Raw genomic sequence first — 18,876 nt, 5'->3', positions numbered from 1 at the left:
ATTGGTTGGCCGGCCGGCAGTTCTCTCTCAGGGAGGGCAGCCGCAGCCAATGTCGGAGAAGGGAGGGAAGGGGGGGGGAAGAGTACGCGAGTCAGGGCCGGGGCAGAGGGAGGGGTGTGGGCAGAGGGCGTGGCGCAGGTGTCGGCGAAAGGGGCGGGGCTTAGGAGAGAGCGGATTAGTAACGAACACCTAGACATGTAAATGCCACTGAGATTAAGTGGACATCTAATGCAGTCCATTATGTACGTTTACTTAAATTCCTCTGGCTTCAATGGGATTTCCTTGCAAGTCCGTGACCACAGAATTTCAGACTTACTGCCTAGTAAGTATGTCTAGTGCTGCTGAAACAGTTTATCTTGAGGCTGCAACCAGCAGCACCCCTCTATATGATTTGGAACTGTGGGACCATAGCTTCCATTTTGGGATACTTGAGCCCACAGAATCATTCACTCTGCACATGCCCACATTTGGCAAACTAGGCAATTTGGTCGCTTAGCATAAGCAAAGCATGAGGCAATTCACCATAGCAAAGGACTGAAGGGAATAATCTCCCAAACCTCTCTTTATCTGACTTTCAAAGAGAAGGAACAGCTGACAAAGTAGACCTCAGGTTAAAAACATTTTCTCAGAGAGGATAGCTAACTCCCTCCTGCAAGAAATAACTCTGTCTCCTTCACAGTTACTCAGATAAACATGGCATCCCCACCCTACTGTGAACAACCAAATGAGCTGGTGGGGACTAAGGAGCAAAGTCGTTAAGATTTGAGAAAAACTTATCTCTCCACCTGGAGAGACATCCTGGTTCTCAGATAAGCTTTTAAGGTCACCCATTCAGACCTCCACATACACTTCACCTCACCAAAGCCATTTCCAGCCTTTTGTTCAGAGGGTCTACACACTCAAGTTGAGCAACTCCTGCAGCTATTAACTTCATTGTTCTACCTGAGTTTCAGCCCCTCCAGGGAGGGAACGTGATTTATGCATTGCCCCCGGCCATGTTTTGGAGTACAAGTACTCCTGGCCCAGGCACATGGCCTTGGGATCAGAATCAGAATCTATATGGATCTTTACCATACTGGTTCTCAAGCTTGTGAGTGGTAGCTCTACACCACTTGCCCTTTCTTCTTCCTGCTTTTCTGCTGCCTTCCCCCTGTGAGAAAACTTGCTTGTGTGCCCATCTACAAGTGCACCAGACACACCACTGGATAAAGATAAGAAATACTAACCTTCTGCCCCTCTAAATCTCCTCTTCCCCTTCTATTTCCTTTCCATTTTGACATCCAAGCTCTTTTTATTGCAGGCCTTAAGCTGATTTATTTACTGTACAATTTGGCCCTCAAGCTAAAATTCCTCTGAGTGAGAGAGTCACCTTTTAAAGTGGTGATTATCTTATATATTTAGTAGGGGAAGAGCAACTGGCCATATCCAACCCCAGCAAAGCATCCATCCAGTGGCTATTGCTGGTAGCTGCCATATTGCTTTGTAGATTGTGAGTCCTTTGGGGACAGGTAAAGATAAAGTGTGCCATCTAGTCAGTGTGGACTCCTGGAGACCACAGAGCCCTGTGGTTGTCTTTGGTAGAATACAGGAGGGGTTTACCATTGCCACCTCTCGCGCAGGGTGAGATGATGCCTTTCAGCATCTTCCTATATTGCTGCTGCCTGATATAGGTGCTCTTCATAGTCTGGGAAACATACCAGTGGGGATTCAAACCGGCAACCTCTGGCTTGCTAGTCAAGTCATTTCCCCACTGCGCCATTAGTTGGCTTTTGGGGACAGAGGACCATCTTATTTATGTATTATTTATTTTTCTATGTAAACTGCTTTGAGAACTTTGGTTGAAGAGCCATAAATAGATATCCATAGTAGTTAAGTGGTGTTAAGACTGTTAGTCAATATTTTATTATATGCCGAACCAATATCTTAGTTACTTCCCGTAGCCCAATTTTATCCCTTAATAAATCCATTGTATTGCATATACGCTTCCTCATCATTTACAGATCAAAGCTTTGCTCAAGATTAATACTGTAATAGACTGCTCCCCCACAGTCAAGCTGATTCCCCATGTTAACCCAATTTAGGATAGTTAAGCGTATCTAGCTAGCACTCTGGAGCAGATCTATTAATGCTAGGATTGTACTCTGACAGAACCATCCTATGCACATTTTTTGGGAGTATGTCTTATTGTATACAAGAACAGATCTTGTGCACCTTAAAGACTAACATGTAGACTTTAGTGGATTACAGTCAGCTTCATCAGATGCACAAAGTGTTACCCTCAGTTTATTTTGTTTTTGACATTTTTACACTGCCTTTCAGAAAAACAGTTGACAGGGGTACACATACACACACACACACACCATTAAATGCAAATAGTACACTCTGTGACCATATTGGATAAAGCTTAAATGTGAAGTGCAGTGACAAGTCACACTACCAGTAACTGGTGACAGTGCAGTTTTTTTAGCCTTGCTTGATTCAAACTGTTGAATCTGATGGAATTTACTTCTGAGTTAAGCTGCACAGATTCAGGCTGCATGTTATGGAGGAGCGTGTAATAGCTGAAGTTTGCTGTACCTGGATGAATCCCATAATCCCATAACTCATGTCATGTCTAAAGCCAGAGATTGCTGACTTCCTTGACGATAGGGCAAAACAAAACAAAGCAGAGGTGCGCTTCCCCCCTAACTGAGGAAGTAGGCCCTGTGACCTTTCATGTTTTGCCACTTCCGATGTTAACTTATACCAGGACTCTGTAAAATGTGCAACCAGGAACAAAATGTGCAGGGATGTGTGTGTAGTCAAAAATTCACATCATGCAAAAATTGCATCATGTTAGATGATATAACTTTAAAGGTCAAACCAGCACCTTGAATTGTGCCAAGATTCAAATTGGTAACCAGTGCAGCAGGAAACATTAATTGTATGTTCAGGAGGCCTGGCCTTCGGCTGCATTCTGGACCAGCTGAAGTTTCCAAACAGTCTTCAAGGGGTAGCTCCATGTAGACCTACCTGCACACAGCATTGTGTGGACAAATTGTATTTCCCATATTTATGTTTTGGGAGATAATATGTGATAGAATCTCACAGCAGTTGTTTTTTTTAAAGAGGGGGCCCCTGTTGCTTTGACAGAGAAGACTGGAGTGCAAACGTTCCTAGAAAAAATAACACCAGAGAAATGAAAAAAGTAGTCTATAAAATGACAGTGCATTGCTGTGGAGAAAGGTAATATCTTGCTGATGCCTAAAAATGCTTTTTATTGCTGTGAAAAGGGATTAATGAGCATTCACATATTCAGCCTGTAAATAAGTTTTTTTAAAAAGTATTAAACTTTTTAAATTGTCACATTATAGGAGGGGGGTTAGGAAGTGATCTTCATCTAATTGATGTTCCACCTGTTCCATGCACAGGGCCAGTGAGACAGGTAGAGCTGTGGCATCTCAATGAGTTGATGAGATGGTGGTGCCAGGAGGAGGGGTTTAGATTTGTTAGGCACTGGGATACATTTTGGGGCAAGCAAAGCCTGTACCAAAGGGATAGGTTCCACTTGAACCAAGATGGAAACAGACTGATGGCGTTTAAAAAAAGGTCACAGAGTGCTTTTAAAATGACACCTGGGGGATTGTCCACAGGAACTGGGTGGTATCTTGTTTGGCAAGCAAAATACCCTAAGGTGACCGGGTGCAAACATTTCAGATAAACCAGAAGAGGACAGAGTAGAACCAGAAGTAGAGCAGACACAAGCACATGACAGCTGGTCAAAAAGGTAAAATGATGGTAAGGGAGATAGCACACACCAATGCCAGGTAGGATACTCAATGTATAGGTATTTATATACCAATGCCAGAAGTCTCCAAGCCAAGATGGGTGAGCTGGAGTGCTTGGTTGCTATTGAAAACATAGATATAATGGGCATAACGGAAACCTGGTGAAATTGTGAAAACCAGCGGGACACTGTTATTCCTGGATACAAACTCTACAGAAAGGACAGGGAGGGGCGGACTGGGGGTGAAGTAGACCTGTATGTTAAAGAAGGGATAGAATCCAACAAGCAAGAAAACCTAGGAAGGCCAGAGTCCTCCACAGAAACATTGTGGGTGACAATACGAGGACTGAAGGGAAATGTGTAACTAGGGACATGCTATAGCCCTCTGTCTGGATCAAAAAGCTGAGAGTGACCTGGAGTTGGAGAAGCAAATCAGAGAGGCGTCAAAGAGAGACAAAGCTGTAATAATGGGTGACTTCAATTACTCTTAGCCAGACTGGGCTAATTAACCTGTGGATATTGACAGAGAGGTCAAATTTCTAGACATGCTAAATGACTGTGCCATAGAACAGAGGGAAACAACCAACCAGAGAGAAGGCAACCTTGGACTTCTTCCTGACCTGGTGCGAGATGTCAAAGTTGTAGAAAGATTGGGAAACAGTGACCATAATGTGATCAAATTCAGCTTATATGTGAATGGAGCATTGTCAAGGAAATCCATCACAGAAGCATTGGACTTCAGAAGAGGAAACTTCTAAAAAATGAGGGGACTGGTAAAAAAAAGAAGCTGAAAGGGAAGGTCAGGAGGGTCAAATCGCTCCAGAAAGCATCGAAATTATTTAAAACCACAGTAATAGAAGGAACGTATACAGAAAAGGAGGAAAGGTAGGTACCACCAAGTTCAGGAGGATGCCAGCATGGCTAACAAGTAGAATCAGGGAAGCCACAAAAGGGCAGAAGACTTCCTTCAAAAAATGGAAGTCCTGCCCAAATGAAAAAAACAGGAAGGAATATAAACTCTGTCAAAAGAAATGCAAGGAAACAATAAGGGGTGCAAAAAGAGTTTGAAGAGAATATAGCTAGAAGTGTCAAGGAGAATAACAAAAAGGTCTTTACATATTTCAGAATATTCTGAATAATCTAAAATTAGACCCTTAGATGAGGGTGTGATAAGAGATTATTAGGGAGGATAAGGAGATTGCAGAGAAGCTGAATGAGTTATTTGCATCTAATAATACCGTATGGGAAAGGGAGATCTCCTTTTCTTTTATCTCCTCCACCACCTTTCATTTTGCAGTTTTAAGAGCTGGTGGTGTAGTGGCTAAAAGACGGAGCTATCATGACTCCCTCCGTTTGAATCTCACTAAATGGTCTTATGCAACCTACTTCTTCTCGACTCAGCTGCAACATGGGGCTCAACATGCTGCCTTACAGTGTTGCTGTAAGGATAACGTCAAACTAATGCAGATAAAGCTCAGCGTGCACTCCAATTTTTGTATAGCAGTTTTGGAGACTCCAAGAGTGTTCTACAAATGCTGGCTGGCATTCAGAGCAAGTTACTAATGAGAAGTCCCATTGAAATGAATGGGGCAAGTTAGTCATTAACGTGTTCCATGAATTTCAATGGGACTACTCATGAGTAATGTATTAGTTACTGCTCATTACCATCTAGTGTCCTCCAGTAGCAAGGAGAGATTTCGGAATTTTAAAATAAATTTTAAATATAATACGTCGCTATATGTACATATTTTTAATTTGTGTATGTATGTCGTGTATAGAGCAATCTAGAAAGACTACAGAAAATACCGAAAGAAAAAAACGCAAAAATCGAGGAATCCTAGAATGGGTAACGCGAATGCAGGGAAATGTCCCTTAATCCGCCCGGTAACTAAGCCGGATATCGGCTGTTTCTCATTAAGTCTTATGGGAAATGTAGTTTGCTCGTTCAATGTCGTGTACACTAAACAGGCGGGTTCCGGGAACTGCAGGTAACGGGAGGCGCGTGAAGTTGAATGGAAAGGGCGACGGGGTGGGGAATGGGAGAGCGGTAATCAGAAAGGAGGACTAGGGGAAGGGGAGGAGGAGGAGAAAGAAGAAGTGGAGAGACAGACACGTGGATTGGGAAGGGACATCGTGGGGAAAGAAAAAGGAGCAAGGAAGGGTAGGTAGTTGCAGGCCCCCCCTGTTTTGTCTTCGTTTTAGGACGCTTAAATAACACTTCTCTTAGTGTAAGTTCCTCGGCAGCAGCTCTGTGAAGGCATGACTTCAATGTACCCAAAAATATTGCCCAACATTGTACTCCGAGGGATCGTATTCCAAAAAAAGATCTCACTTTCGCCTGTAACAGAAGTGGCATCTTAAAAAGTATTCTGAAACCTTGTCCTGGATTCGCCGCTTCCGGCAAGAAACCTGGGAATTGCTGTAGTGGGAAATCGCTCATACAGAATTCTCATCGTTGCTTTAAAGTTGCTATTACCAGAAGCCCAAGGAGGAAGTCGCAGTGTGGGTGGTGTAGGGTAGTAGTGCCTTAGAGTATGTGAGAGTACAAATCAGGAAGTTCCTGGTTTGAATTTTGCCTGTGCCATGAACGCATCCCTGACTCACCCTTCCATTTGTAAAATGATATTGTTTGACTTGCCTTTCTGGCAGGGCCTCTGAGAGGAATTTTATCAGAGGGTACAAAGTTTCTTTCTTGCCTCCTTCCCTTCTCCTTAGTCATCCTGTTTTTATCCACTACCGTTTTATGCCATGAGCTGTAGCCTGTAAGGCCAAAAAGGGATGGAAGATGAGAGAGGGGTAGAATGAGGCCTGATGCTCCTATAACTCCCTCCATGATAAATATATGGTAAATAAAATAAAAGAGGAACAGAGAAGAAAGCACATTTGATTTGAACATCTTTGTCTATGCTACAATACAGATAAGGAGAAAGAATTCACATTGAAACATCCTTTCATACTGCAATGCAGATCAGATTAAATTTAGTTCTAGGAGGTCTTCCAGTGCCAATTTAATGCCAGGCAAGTGAGCTGCAAAAGGCTTTACACATTCAACATGATCTGACTATCTTGTTTCAGACAGACCATGAAGAGAACAACCAATACGATTTTGTAGTAATTCCCACCACTTAGGACTGGAGCTGAACAGGTGGCACATAGTTTGAATTTTCCGAAAAAGGTTATTGCTTCAGGTATGCATTCAGCAGCATCATTTCCACATAAGTTGAGTGTGTGACAACCGCAAGGTGAAAAAATGGCTGTGGAGCATTGTTCTTGTTTTTTTGCTTGTGCGCCGTTGTATTTTCCAGCCATATTTGCCCCATTATCATAGGCTTGAGCTCTACAATAACTGAGAGGAATAGCATGTTCTTTCAATGTATCAGTTATCAACTGAGCTATTTCTTCCCCTCTTTTATTGCTACAATCTGCAAACTTGAGAAATCTTTCTTGAATCTCATACTGCGTTTCTTTTAAAAGTACATATCTCAAAATAAATGTTGTTCAGTATGGAATCTGGTGTGGCATCTACTATTACTGCATGCAGATTGCCTCTCCAGCCAAATGTGTTCTTTCACAAGATTTGAGCATTCTGCAGTACATTCATTTTGTGAGTCAGGGGACAGATAATGAACTTGAAGCCACTCACTCCTTTTCTGTGACTCCTCTACACTTAGCACATGTTCCTGAAGGACGGGGTCCTACCTGGAGAGCAGTTCAATGAGTCCTAAAAAGTGTCTTGACTGTCTTGTGCCCAAATCATCAACATGGAAAGCAACATAATACTTGTTTCTTTTGACTCCAGACAAGCCAGTTTCTTACATGTAGTTCTCCATTAGTGCTTTGAAATTTCAGTATGCCTTCTGGGAAAACTTGACTGCAGGTATCTTTTGGCAATATTTTTGGCTCCCGGGCCCCCTTTTGGACCCCAGGTCCGGGTGCAATGTACTCCCTGCACCCCACTCTCATAGGCCCTGCTTTCTGGGTTGTTGTGAGCCTTCCCACAGCATAAGCCAGCGTGGTGTAGTGGTTAGAGTGCTGGACTAGGGCCGGGGAGACCCGAGTTCAAATCCCCATTCAGCCGTGAAACTAGCTGGGTGACTCTGTGCCAGTCAATTCTCTCTCAGCCTAACCTACTTCACAGAGTTGCTATGAAAGAGAAACTCAAGAATGTAGTACACCGCTCTGGGCTCCTTGGAGGAAGAGCAGGATATAAATGTAAAAGTAATAATAATAATAACAACGTATATGAAGCACTTTGAAAATTCAAAAGCACCATGTAAGTGCTAAGAATTACTATTAAATGCAGCATCCAGTGCTGCAGCACTGCTAAAATTGAACAGGGGTGAACAGGGGTGTAGTGGAGGAGGGATGCCCAGGGGCGGAGTGCTGGTACTTGGAGTGGGCTTGGCCATGGGGACTATCATAGAGAGCACCTGCACTTCTGAATTTGCAACTACATCACTGGGTGTGAATCTAACCAGTCCCCAGATGGAAGACAATTGAAAGTCCCATACAGCAGCAGAGTATTTGGGGGCAAGGTGCTCCTGAGAATGGTGTCTTCTCAACGTCAGACATTCTTGGAGAATGTTGATTATCTGGACCCATTTGAACTTGGCTTCCAGCCTCAGTTTGGTACTGAAACCTCCTTGATTGCCATGCTGAATGACCCACACCGGAACAAGGAGAATACCACCCTGTTAATTTTCCGGTACCTGAGCTGCTTTTAGCAACATCAGTTATTATATCCTGCTGAACCACCTATTTGGGCATTGGTGGTACTCTGGTGGTTCCATTCATTGATTGGTCAGATTAGTTCCAGAAGGTGATGCTGAGGGGCTTTTGCTTTGTCCCATGACAATTGTGCTATGGGGTACCATAGGATTTAGTTTGCCCCCCCCCCACCTCCTGCTATTTATTTAACTTTTATATGAAACTGCTGGAGGAGGTTAGTAAGGGATTTGGAGTGAAGTGTCATGAATATGTTGGTGAGACAATTCTGTCCTTTGCATCTGAAATCAAGTATAGCACTGGAAGTGCTAAAGAGGGCCCTGGAGTTGGCAAATGGACTAGATGTGGGCTATTAACTTGATTCTCACTCTAGAGGTGCTGCTAATGAGTGGTTCATTTGACCTGAGAAGTGTTCTGGATTGGGTTGCACTTTCGTATCATATATGAACTTCTGAAGCTTCCTTACACCAAGAAAGAACATTGGTCCCTCTAGTTCCATATTGTCTACACCAGGCCTGCTCAGCTTTGCCTCCTGCCAGCTGTTTTTGGACTACAACTCCCATAATCCCCAGCCACAGTGGCCAGTAGCCAGGGATTGTGGAAGTTGTAGGCCAACATCTGCTGGAGGGCCAAAGTTGAGCAGCCCTGGTCAATACTGACTAGCAGAGATTGTTGATTGTTTCAGTCAGGGGTCTTTGCCAGCTCTACTTGGAGATGTCAGAGATTGTACGTCAGAACTTCTGCATGCAAAGCATGTGCTCTACCACTGAATCAAGGTCCATTTGTAGATTTAGAGATCAAGTTGGCATCTTAGGAGTGTTATTAGATCTGGCATTGACATTTGAACCAAGTGGCATCGGTGGCCTGAAATGCCTTTCAGCCTCTTAGACCAGTTGTGTCAATACCAGTTGTGGACTCAACTCATCAAGATTCTGTAGTAAGTGTTGGTTGAAGATCATCCTAATCTGTTTCCCCATCCTTTTCAGCCGTGCCGTCATGGACGCTTTCTATGCCAGTGGTGTCTGGTTTGCAGAGATGCTTCAGATTGGTCTGCCTGGGTTGGAGGACTTCTGGCTTTGGGTCACCTTCCTGGGTGATCCAAAATGTGTCTTCATTATTTATTTCCCTCTCGCTTATTTTCTGGACCACAAAGTTGGAATAAAAGTCCTCTGGTTGGGCATAATCTCCGAATGGCTCAATTTAGTCTCTAAATGGTAAGGAAAAGGCAGGTGTCCTAGAGCAATATTCTGGGATCTGTCTGGGTTTTAGGGTTATGTGTTCTTAGACCTTTGGGACTTGAGCACTGTATGCCTGGCATTGGGAAGCAGCCCACAGAAACAAGGAAGGGGTTCATTGCAAGTCTGGATCCCATGTCAATGAGGCAGGGAGCTATGTAGTGATTTTTCACGTTAGGATCAGTTGATAAGCTGCTCTCAGGGCTGGCGTCCTGATCAGGAGAGTGGCAAAATGTTCAGCCTTTGGGGTGCAGAAAGAAATTGCTGGGAATTAAAATACTATACCTAAATCAAAGACTAGGTTTTCCCCATGTTCTTTGATGTTAGAAATCAGGGAGTCATCTTAAATTCAGAGTCCTCTTCCTTTCAGGTAAATACGGGCATAACTTAGTTAAACTCTATCTTTTAAGGAGTCATCTTAAATTCAGAGTTCTCTTCTATTTAGGTAAATATGATAGAGCTAGCCACAGATCTTTGTTAGATTGGCTACTGGGGAGTGGGGTGTGGGGGCAGCTATCCATCCCTGCAGTTCTTATCTTGCTATCACTTAATATATTTTTCCTCTTCTCCCCTTTCCAAGGTTCTTATTTGGTGAACGGCCCTTCTGGTGGGTGTCTGAATCTGGGTTTTCCAGTAAGGGGGACGTTTCTCTTCGCCAGTTCCCTGCAACTTGTGAAACAGGGCCAGGTTGGTAATGCAAGATGAAGTTGAAAACCTCAGTTGATTTAGGCTTTTTGGTTTAAGAACTAGGAGGGCTACTGAAGGATCATTTATTGCTTAGCAGTGGGAAGACAGAAGTTTTGGTATCAGGCCATATAAAAGAAGTTGAGACTCCCCAAAATAAATTTCTTCAAGAGTTGTTATTTTTACCCCCTAGCACTCTGACCTCACACATCAGAGTAGTGACAGGTTTGATTTCTTTCCAACGCCTGCCCTGGACACTGAATTACTGGCTGCATATAAAATTGTTGCTGCATTCTAGGCGATTCCAGCTCTTAATAATTGAAGCAATCCAATTAAGTGTTAAGCTGTATAGGCCTGCTTGTCTGGGAAATGGAACTGAAATGCTGAATCAATATGGCTTCTCTGAAGTTTTTGAAAAACAGTTAAACTTCAACAGTGCCAAACTGCAGATAAAGAAATAGGATAGGGAGAGTTACACTCCCTTTGCTAAATATAGCAGATCCTGCTAAATATGAGAATCACCACTTTAAAAAGTGCCTCTTTTCTCAATTAGCAATAATTCTATTGTATCCCTAACTCAGAGGAACAGAGAACAACTAGATCGTAGGCTTGTTTACATGACCTTAAACAGGGTTAGAGGAGAACTCAGCCAGGGAAGGAGAGCTGTGTGTGCTTCCGATCTAAGGTCATGTGAACTAAAAAATCAAGGTAGGAGGAGGGGAGAGTGATTGTGGGAGGCGGGAGCTGGCTACGATGGGTGCACCCTACCCACATTCTGTCCCCAGCATTTTATCGAGGGTGGACAAAGAGCTGTCCTTCTCAGCTCCTGCCTCCCACACGATCACTCTCCCTCCTCCTACCTTGATGTTTGGGTTCACACAACTGTGAACGGATCAGGAGCATGCACGGCTCTCCTTTCCTGTCTGGGTGCTCCTCTGACCCTGTTTGGGGTCATGTGAACAAGCCTAGTTACTGGTTAGCATCTAGATTAAGGCTGCATGACTGCAGCAAACAAAGATGCACACACGTAAGAAGGTTGTGTAGCTGAGCAAATGCTCAGAGTTGCACAATGTCTTGCAGCCTCAGTTCACTCTGCTCTTGCAACAAGGGATAGCTAACAGCTTTGCTTCATTCCCTGCAACATAAGAGAGGAAGAGGCTTCACAGCAGGAGTGCAGCACTAGCCTGGAACGCAGGCTCCCAGTTTAGCATAACTAGCTAGTGCGACGTCCTTCCACTAGTACAACAATAGTCTGGATCTCAGCCACTATATCTATAAAAACCACTGATTCACAAAAGCATGATGTTTCAGATGGAAAAGTTACAGGTGAGAAGGTCAAAATTTTCTAGACCAGAATTGAATCAAATGAAAGGGTGATTTTATTTTTAATATCTGTGATATCCTGATGCCAGTGCATGTACTGGCCACCACCACGCAACCTAGTGCTGCACAGTCGGCTTTCATAAGTACTGGGCTCTGATCTTGTTGAATGCGCATCTTCCAGGGAGGTGGATGGGAGCATGGCCAGTGGGCACATCTGCATCAGAAGGCGTGGTTCCGCCATCCCCACTGCCACTTCTAGAAAATGTATGTGGAAATTAAGTGAGAAAAGGACTATTTTACTCAGCCTAACATATGTCTCATGGTTGATGTGAGGACAGCATGGAGTAGCTGGGAGGAACCTACGCTACCTTGAGCTCTTTAGAAGAAAGGCAGGATAAAAATAGTAATAACCAAACAAGTTATACAGATGGTTTAGCTCTTCAAGGTTCCAGAGAATCATCACAACAGTCCTTGAGGGGAGATGCAACTGGGTCTCATTTGAAGAAAGACCATTATGCTCTTGTGGTGCGCAGGTGGTTGAATCATTAGCACACTTCCCCTCCTACTCCTATGCCTCTTCTCTAAGGAGATTAGACAGAAATGGATGGCCAGCATTGTTGACAAAAGTGAACTGTTGGCCTGTGGTAAAAATGACTGTATGACACATCTGAGAGGAAAATCAACCCTGTGACGTACAGCGGTGCTGTGTTTGTGCACTTGACTGATAATCTTAGAGCTGCTTTTATGACAGCAAATGTTATATCCTGCCAGTTTGACGAGGCAGTGTGAGTGGTGAAAAGTCAACAGGCTGACTGTATCAAGCTGTTTTCCATTTTTCTAGAAGCTATTGAGGATATTCTCTGCATATGTTCTGTCATAACTGCAAATCACTAAATAATGAATGGTTCTGAGATAGTTTTTTGGAGGACATCTACCACTGGCTATGTAACCCTCTCCTGAAACGATTTAAGCTAGTTTCCTCACAATGACTTGTGTTAATGTTGTGGTGTGTGCGAAGAATTGCTGACATTGCTTTGTCCACTTCCTTCTTCCAGTGAAGAGGTACAATTAAAAGCGTGACCAAGAACATATATTATTTAATATTATTAATATACCGCTTTTCAACAAAAAACCAGTTCACATGCTTTTGAGAGTTCCTTATTGCTTTGCTATAATATAGCAAAAGGTATAAGAAAATGATTCCTTGTCCCAAAGAGGCTCACAATCTAAAAGCAACACAAGGTAGACACCAGCAATAGGCACAGGAGAGATGCTGTGCTGGGATTGAATAGGGGCAGCTGTTCTCCCTTCAAAACCACATGGCACTGTGGTCACCAGGAGTCCCAACTGGAGGGCACAACTTTACCTTTAAATGTAAGAGAGCTATCACTTTGACCAGTCTGCAGATGCCTCTTTGACCAGTTAGCAGGGGAGACATGGCACTGAGGGGAAATGTTCTTCTAGAAGGACCCACAGAGAAGTCTAGGTTTCTACAACTATGTGTGAGAAGTTAATAAATCATTGCTTCCACTTCTTTCACCATCATCTGTTATTTATAAAAGTGGCTAAAATATACTATGCAGTGACATGGCAGAGAAATAAAACTTATCTATCTATCTATATAATTATCTAAGGCGTACCTGTGGCTAATCTCGTGTGTGGCAGCTCTCACCAGAGTTTGTGAGCGAGCTGCCGGGATGGGGAGAGGAAAGCAACAACGGTGGTGGGGAAGAAAAGGTGAACAGGCAGGCGGGCAGAGAGGGAGCGAAAGTGGTGAGCAGGTGGGCGGAGGGGGAGACAAAGCCAGAAAAAAAGATAAATGGGTGGGCAGGTGGACAGGAGGGAGAGGAAGCGGCGGGCAGTGGCAACGGCTAGCCAGGCAGCCAGCTGTAGAGAGAACATGGCGGGCAGGTAAGCGGGGGAGAGTAAGCAGCAGCTGGGGGAGAGGTCCAGTGGAAGCGCACGCCACCTCCAACCTGTGGCCTCCACTGCAAGCTGGCGGGAGAGCGACGCTGCTGCCAACCGGCCTACTCACGAGCAGGACGGCCAAGCAGGCATGGGAGAAGGTGGCGAAACCTCATTCTTTGGGCCCACCTGCCTCCCAAATGACTAGTCGGGCCGTACTCGGCCCATTTTGGGCCTCTCTGCGAAGAGAACGGGGGGGGGGGGGGGGAGCCGAGGTAGGGGAAGAGGAAAGAGTAGGGGGAGGGCCGAGAATGGGGAGAGAGCTGAGAGGGAGGGCCAAGAATGTGGTGGGGAAGGAGGGGGAGAAAAAAGGGGGAACTAGAGGCGCAGAGCCTCTGTGCCCAGGCCAGCTAGTTTATTTTAATGCACAAGTTTCTTCCCATAGACTTACAATCTAAAATATGTACTACAGGAGGTGAACACACTTTCATCCATCTGTTCTCCCTGCTAGAGATGGGAAACTGGGCTCCTTTCCCCCTTCCCTTTTCTAAAGAATCTTGCAACATCATTCCTGACATCTGCAGCCAAACTTAAGTATTATTCATATGTTTCCAGAAAATGCTTTCAGATCCCTTGAAACACATCCAGCTGATCTTTCTTTCAATGTGCTGCTTTTTCACTTGCCAAAATTGTGGGCTTCAGCTTTGGGCATGTCGAGTTTGCACTCGGAGGAATTCATTGCTGCTGGAGCTTGATGCTGATTTAATGCCAGGTTAGCAGTGAATAAGGCTGTTGCTCTCATTACAAGAGCTCATGAAGACCATCCATGGATGTGGTGAAAAACTGCCTGGATGAGACTGGAGGGCCAGTATTGGCCTGGTTGGTTTCAGTTGGGCACTTGGTAGTTGTTAGCTGGGTTGGTGATTTGGGGTAGGGAGTTGCTGGTGCTGCTGCTGGTGTTGCTGCTGTAATTGGAAGAATAATTCCTTGCTCTCCAGCTGTTGTTTGACTCTGATTTCCATCATTCCATCAGTCTATCTTATTGTTGTGAGCCGCCCTGAGCAGTAGTGGACTGAAGGGGCGGGGCATAAATATTTCAAATAAATAAATAATTCCATCATGTGACTAGGGATGATCGGAATTGTAGTCTAACCATAGCTAGAGAACCTTAAGTTGGCCACCCCTTAGACATCCAGTGCAGTCAACCATCCATTTTTATTGGTCCCAGCATTAGGTACACACAATCTGGGGATTCTGCATGTGTAGTGGGCACCCTGCTGCCTGGCTATCTTGACCAACCTGACACACATTAAGCCTCTTCACACAATCATCTAAACCTGGGTTAGAAACAGATAACCCAGGGTTGCATGCTCAGGTGAACCAGGGCAAATCCCCCAAGTCCAGGTAATCTGAATCTGGGTAACCTTGCTTCTAAGCTGTGATCTTAACTCAGGTTAGTGAAGAGTAGGGTTCAACAACCTCGGGTTGCAATAATCTAAACCTGAGTTAGAAACAGATAACCCAGGGTTGCATGCTCAGGTGAACCAGGGTAAATCCCCCAAGTCCAGGTAGTCTGAATCTGGGTAACCTTGCTTCTAAGCTGTGATCTTAACTCAGGTTAGTGAAGAGTAGGGTTCAACAGCCTCGGGTTGTTAATCATGTGTCCACTTTCCCTTGTTTTTGCAGTTCCCAGCCACCAGCAGCCATGTTTGTCAGAGAGCACTGTGGCTAGAGGGGCTGTGATCTGTGAATGTGCCACTCTGCACAGCACACTTTCTAATCACTTGCTCAAAATGGTTTGAATGGGGCTTGCCCTGTCTCCTTCCCCCTCATGGCCAGTTAGAGTGTGGCTGTGAAGTATGAAGTTTTCCCTACTCCTGGGTGGTGAGTTAGGAGAGCTGAATTGAGGCTCTGGTCATCTGTGGGGATCAGAGTTAGGGGTCTTCCCTACCCCAAACCAACCCCAGATGATTGTGTGCAATGCCCCATTGCCTTCGATCTGATGTTGAAGACCCTAACCTGTTTATAGTAGGAGACCTCGATGTCCATATCAAGGCCTGCTTAACGAATGCAAGACTTCATTATTATTAGTGGTGGTGGTGGTAGTAGTAGTAACATTTTAATCCCTCTTCCTCAAAGGAACTCAGGGTAGCATGCATGGTTCTCCTCCCTTCCCATTTTATCCTCACAACAACCCTTTGAGGTAGTTTACCAGTGTTCCCTGTGACGGGCATTTCCAGATGTTGTTGTAGTCCCATAAGCCTCAGCCAAAGGCCACTGCAGCTGAAGATGCTGGGAGTTGTAGTCAACAACATCTGGGAATCCCTGTTACAGGGAACAATGCAGTTTATAACAAGAAAGTGGGTCACTGGCCCAAGGTTGCCCAGTGAGCTTCAGGGCTGAGTAGGGATTTGAAAGTGGGTCTCCCCAGCCCTTGTCTGACATTCTGACCACTACACTAACTCTAAATGTCTTCCATGAGAGCAGTGAGCCAATCCCAGTACATGAAGCAGGTTGCATGCTGGGTTGGTTGTTCTGCACTAGTCTGGAAACAGATGATCCAAAAATAGGATTTGCCCATCTCTACTCCCATCACGGTCAAAACATTCACTTTATCCAAGTTTAGATTTGTGTACCTTGCAGCTCATGCAAGGACAGGCCAGTTTGGATATATCATCCACAAGGTATTCTGTTAGTTTCCAGCTCTCTCTGGTCCACGTAGGCTTTGCATTCTGTTCAAGAAGAGTTTCCGGACCCAGAGGCTGGGTCTTTAGTCTACCTGGCACAAGAAGTCTGCATGTAGCAGATTGTGTTTCTGGATTTATTTCTCCCACTCAGTGCTCTGCAGCTGAACTGGGATTTGAATCCGGAAATAGGTCCGATAATCACAAAGTCCGCAGAGACCAAAAGGTCCTCTAGCCTGGACCTGCTGCTGCTGTGATGCAGGTGCAACTCTGAAAGATGCTAATAAAAGAGAAGACATTAATATCCTCCCCTTTTGGAGGAGAAAGACTATTGGTCTGATCTACAGAAGAGTGACCTTCTACTGGCCTCCCAGGATAAAAGCAACTTTGCTGAGGGTGGCAGGCTTTGTTTGGGGTGGTGAAGTAAACCTTTTAAAGTTGTCGTGTTGTTACTGAGCATAACAACTGAGTAAGGATTTTTCTTTTACAATATGTATTTTATTCTCTTTATAATTTTGTCTTTTAAAGTATGTCTATATTTCTCTTTGTCATCCTTTTAAAAGTATGGATTTTATCTGATGTTGGCTTTTTGGTGTGTGTGTGTGTGTGTGTGTGTGTGTGTGTGTGTGTGTGTGTGTGAGTTTTGTTTATGTTCTGTGGTTGAAACAATAAAGCATCTATATATACTGCTGCTGCTGTTGCTGTACTGTTACTAATATCATATCCCTTGTTTTGCAGGTAGCCCTTCTGGTCACTGTATGATCAGTGGTGCGGCCCTTTGGCCAATAGTAACCACTTTGACCGCATGGCTGTCTCAGCACTCCAGAAGGTACGCCTCCATATTTTGTTAATTCATACTCCCAGTTGTCTCTCCTTCTTCCCTTCTCTTTTAGTTTTTACAGTATGATTTCTTTAGGTCAAGGCCAAAACAAAAAGGGGGGAATTCCCAAAGACACCAAACAAATATTGATAAATAGATTATTAAATCATTTCTTGATGCATTTCGAGCATAAAAGAACTCTTCCTCAGAGGCAATTGTGTACAGCAGTAGCTCGTTACTTGCGGGGATTCTGTTCCTCGCCTACTACCATGAGGAAAGGAACCGTGAGTAACGAGGCATTGGGGCTGTGGGGAAAGGGGGGTTAGGTTCCAGGGTGGAGGGAAAGTTTTTAAAAGCTGCAAGAGACCCCCAAATGGCTCCAAAATGGCCCAGAACTTACTGTGGTGTGCTCTGCAGGTCCCCCATGTGCCCAGGAATCCCACCCCCCCAAAAAAAATCCTGTGAAAAATCACAGGGGGGGAACGTCCAATTTTTCCCCCAAGAAATGAGCCACAAAATGGCTCCTCCTAGGCTGCTCCAGACAAAATGGTGGCCGGAAGTGACCTCCACACTCACTCCCGGCCCTCTAGGAACAATAGATACATGGGGTTTAACCCATTGGTATCCTCGGATCCTGGAAAGGGGTGTCTATTAGACAGCCCGCAAATAGCAAGGTTCTCCTGTACTCTTGTATATAATGAGTGTACAACTCCGTATATTACAATACTAGAGAGGGAATCCCCCCCCCCCGCTTTGTATCTTGGCTTTTTGGTGCTGCGTCATTTCTCTCCCTGCTCTTTCTTTTGTCGGGTGGGCGGGGAGGAACAAGGCCATGGCATTCTGCCTAGATGGCAGCCTTTAAAGCTGGCAGCCTGTTCTGAGGCACTGCTGGAGCACATTCTATTAATGTCGCCCTACCCAGCTGCTGCTGTTCTGCTTAATGCTCATAGAGGTTCTGGCCTTTGGGTTCGTCCAGAGTTGCTGGTGCTAGTGGATATGCTGACTCAGTCCAGAACGGGATATCAACAGCAGCACTATTGATTGCAATGCTGTTTGGTGGGAGGCAACAGTGGAGCAAGAGGTGTGTGTGTGTGTGTGTGTGTACACTAAGGAAGTGAAGCCCCTCTCAAAACACTTTCAGCACTCCTCAAATCTACAAGTACGGACCTGCAACAAAATATTGCAGTCTGTCTCTGATATGCATGTGTTACCTGAGCCTGTTCTTGAGGATGATGCAAGTTTTAGGCACCTTTCCCCCTCCAAAGCAGAAGGGGTTATGACTGCCTTGAGGAACTGTTCTTCAGGCTAAGAGATTTCTCGCTCTTTTTGTTCAAGCCCGCCCCCCAACTACTGACATTAGCTCCGCCCACCTGGCTGCCTGTAAGTGCCCTCAAGTCCATGAACATTTCACTCAGCTGAGTTACAATTGGGGCAGTTTTGGAGTTTCCCCACTCCAGAGTTTTATGTGCAGCTTACTCCGAGTCTGTTGATCCCTCCCTTTCACCTGCAGGTACTCCAGTTATGTGCCCATAAGGATCACAACATTTCTAGCTGTTTCCGAAAAGTACATATGGTTGTCCATCTTGAGCCTTAAATACTCCTCCAAATTGTGGGTTGTGCCCAGAAGTTGTTGCTTAGGAGTAATCATATTTTCATATTTTTCTCCCTTGCCACCATGGTTATAGAGGAACACAGGAAGCTGCCTTATCCCAAGTCAGGCCATTGGTCCATCTT

At 44.8% G+C, this 18,876-nt stretch overlaps 1 protein-coding gene across 13 annotated transcripts in view; it reads left to right on the top strand.

Annotated features, from left to right (window-relative positions):
- Positions 1 to 165: 165 nt before the first annotated feature.
- Positions 166 to 18,876, top strand: part of G6PC3 (glucose-6-phosphatase catalytic subunit 3) — a 28,736-nt gene continuing 10,025 nt past the window's right edge. Inside the window, exons 1-6 of one of the 13 annotated variants that reach the window (XM_053265641.1) lie at positions 167 to 322; positions 3,109 to 3,225; positions 6,842 to 6,954; positions 9,478 to 9,705; positions 10,307 to 10,413; positions 17,061 to 17,151. In XM_053265641.1, the coding sequence (XP_053121616.1) occupies positions 9,488 to 9,705; positions 10,307 to 10,413; positions 17,061 to 17,151 (416 nt within the window). In that variant the 5' untranslated portion in view covers positions 167 to 322; positions 3,109 to 3,225; positions 6,842 to 6,954; positions 9,478 to 9,487. The other 12 variants (XM_053265642.1, XM_053265640.1, XM_053265639.1 and 9 more) reach the window with 12 other exon arrangements.

The sequence above is a fragment of the Hemicordylus capensis genome, chromosome 6, assembly GCF_027244095.1.
Source record: "Hemicordylus capensis ecotype Gifberg chromosome 6, rHemCap1.1.pri, whole genome shotgun sequence".
NCBI lineage: Eukaryota > Metazoa > Chordata > Lepidosauria > Squamata > Cordylidae > Hemicordylus > Hemicordylus capensis.
Note: the sequence above shows the minus strand (reverse complement) of the source record. Positions and strands in the feature narration are given on the sequence as shown.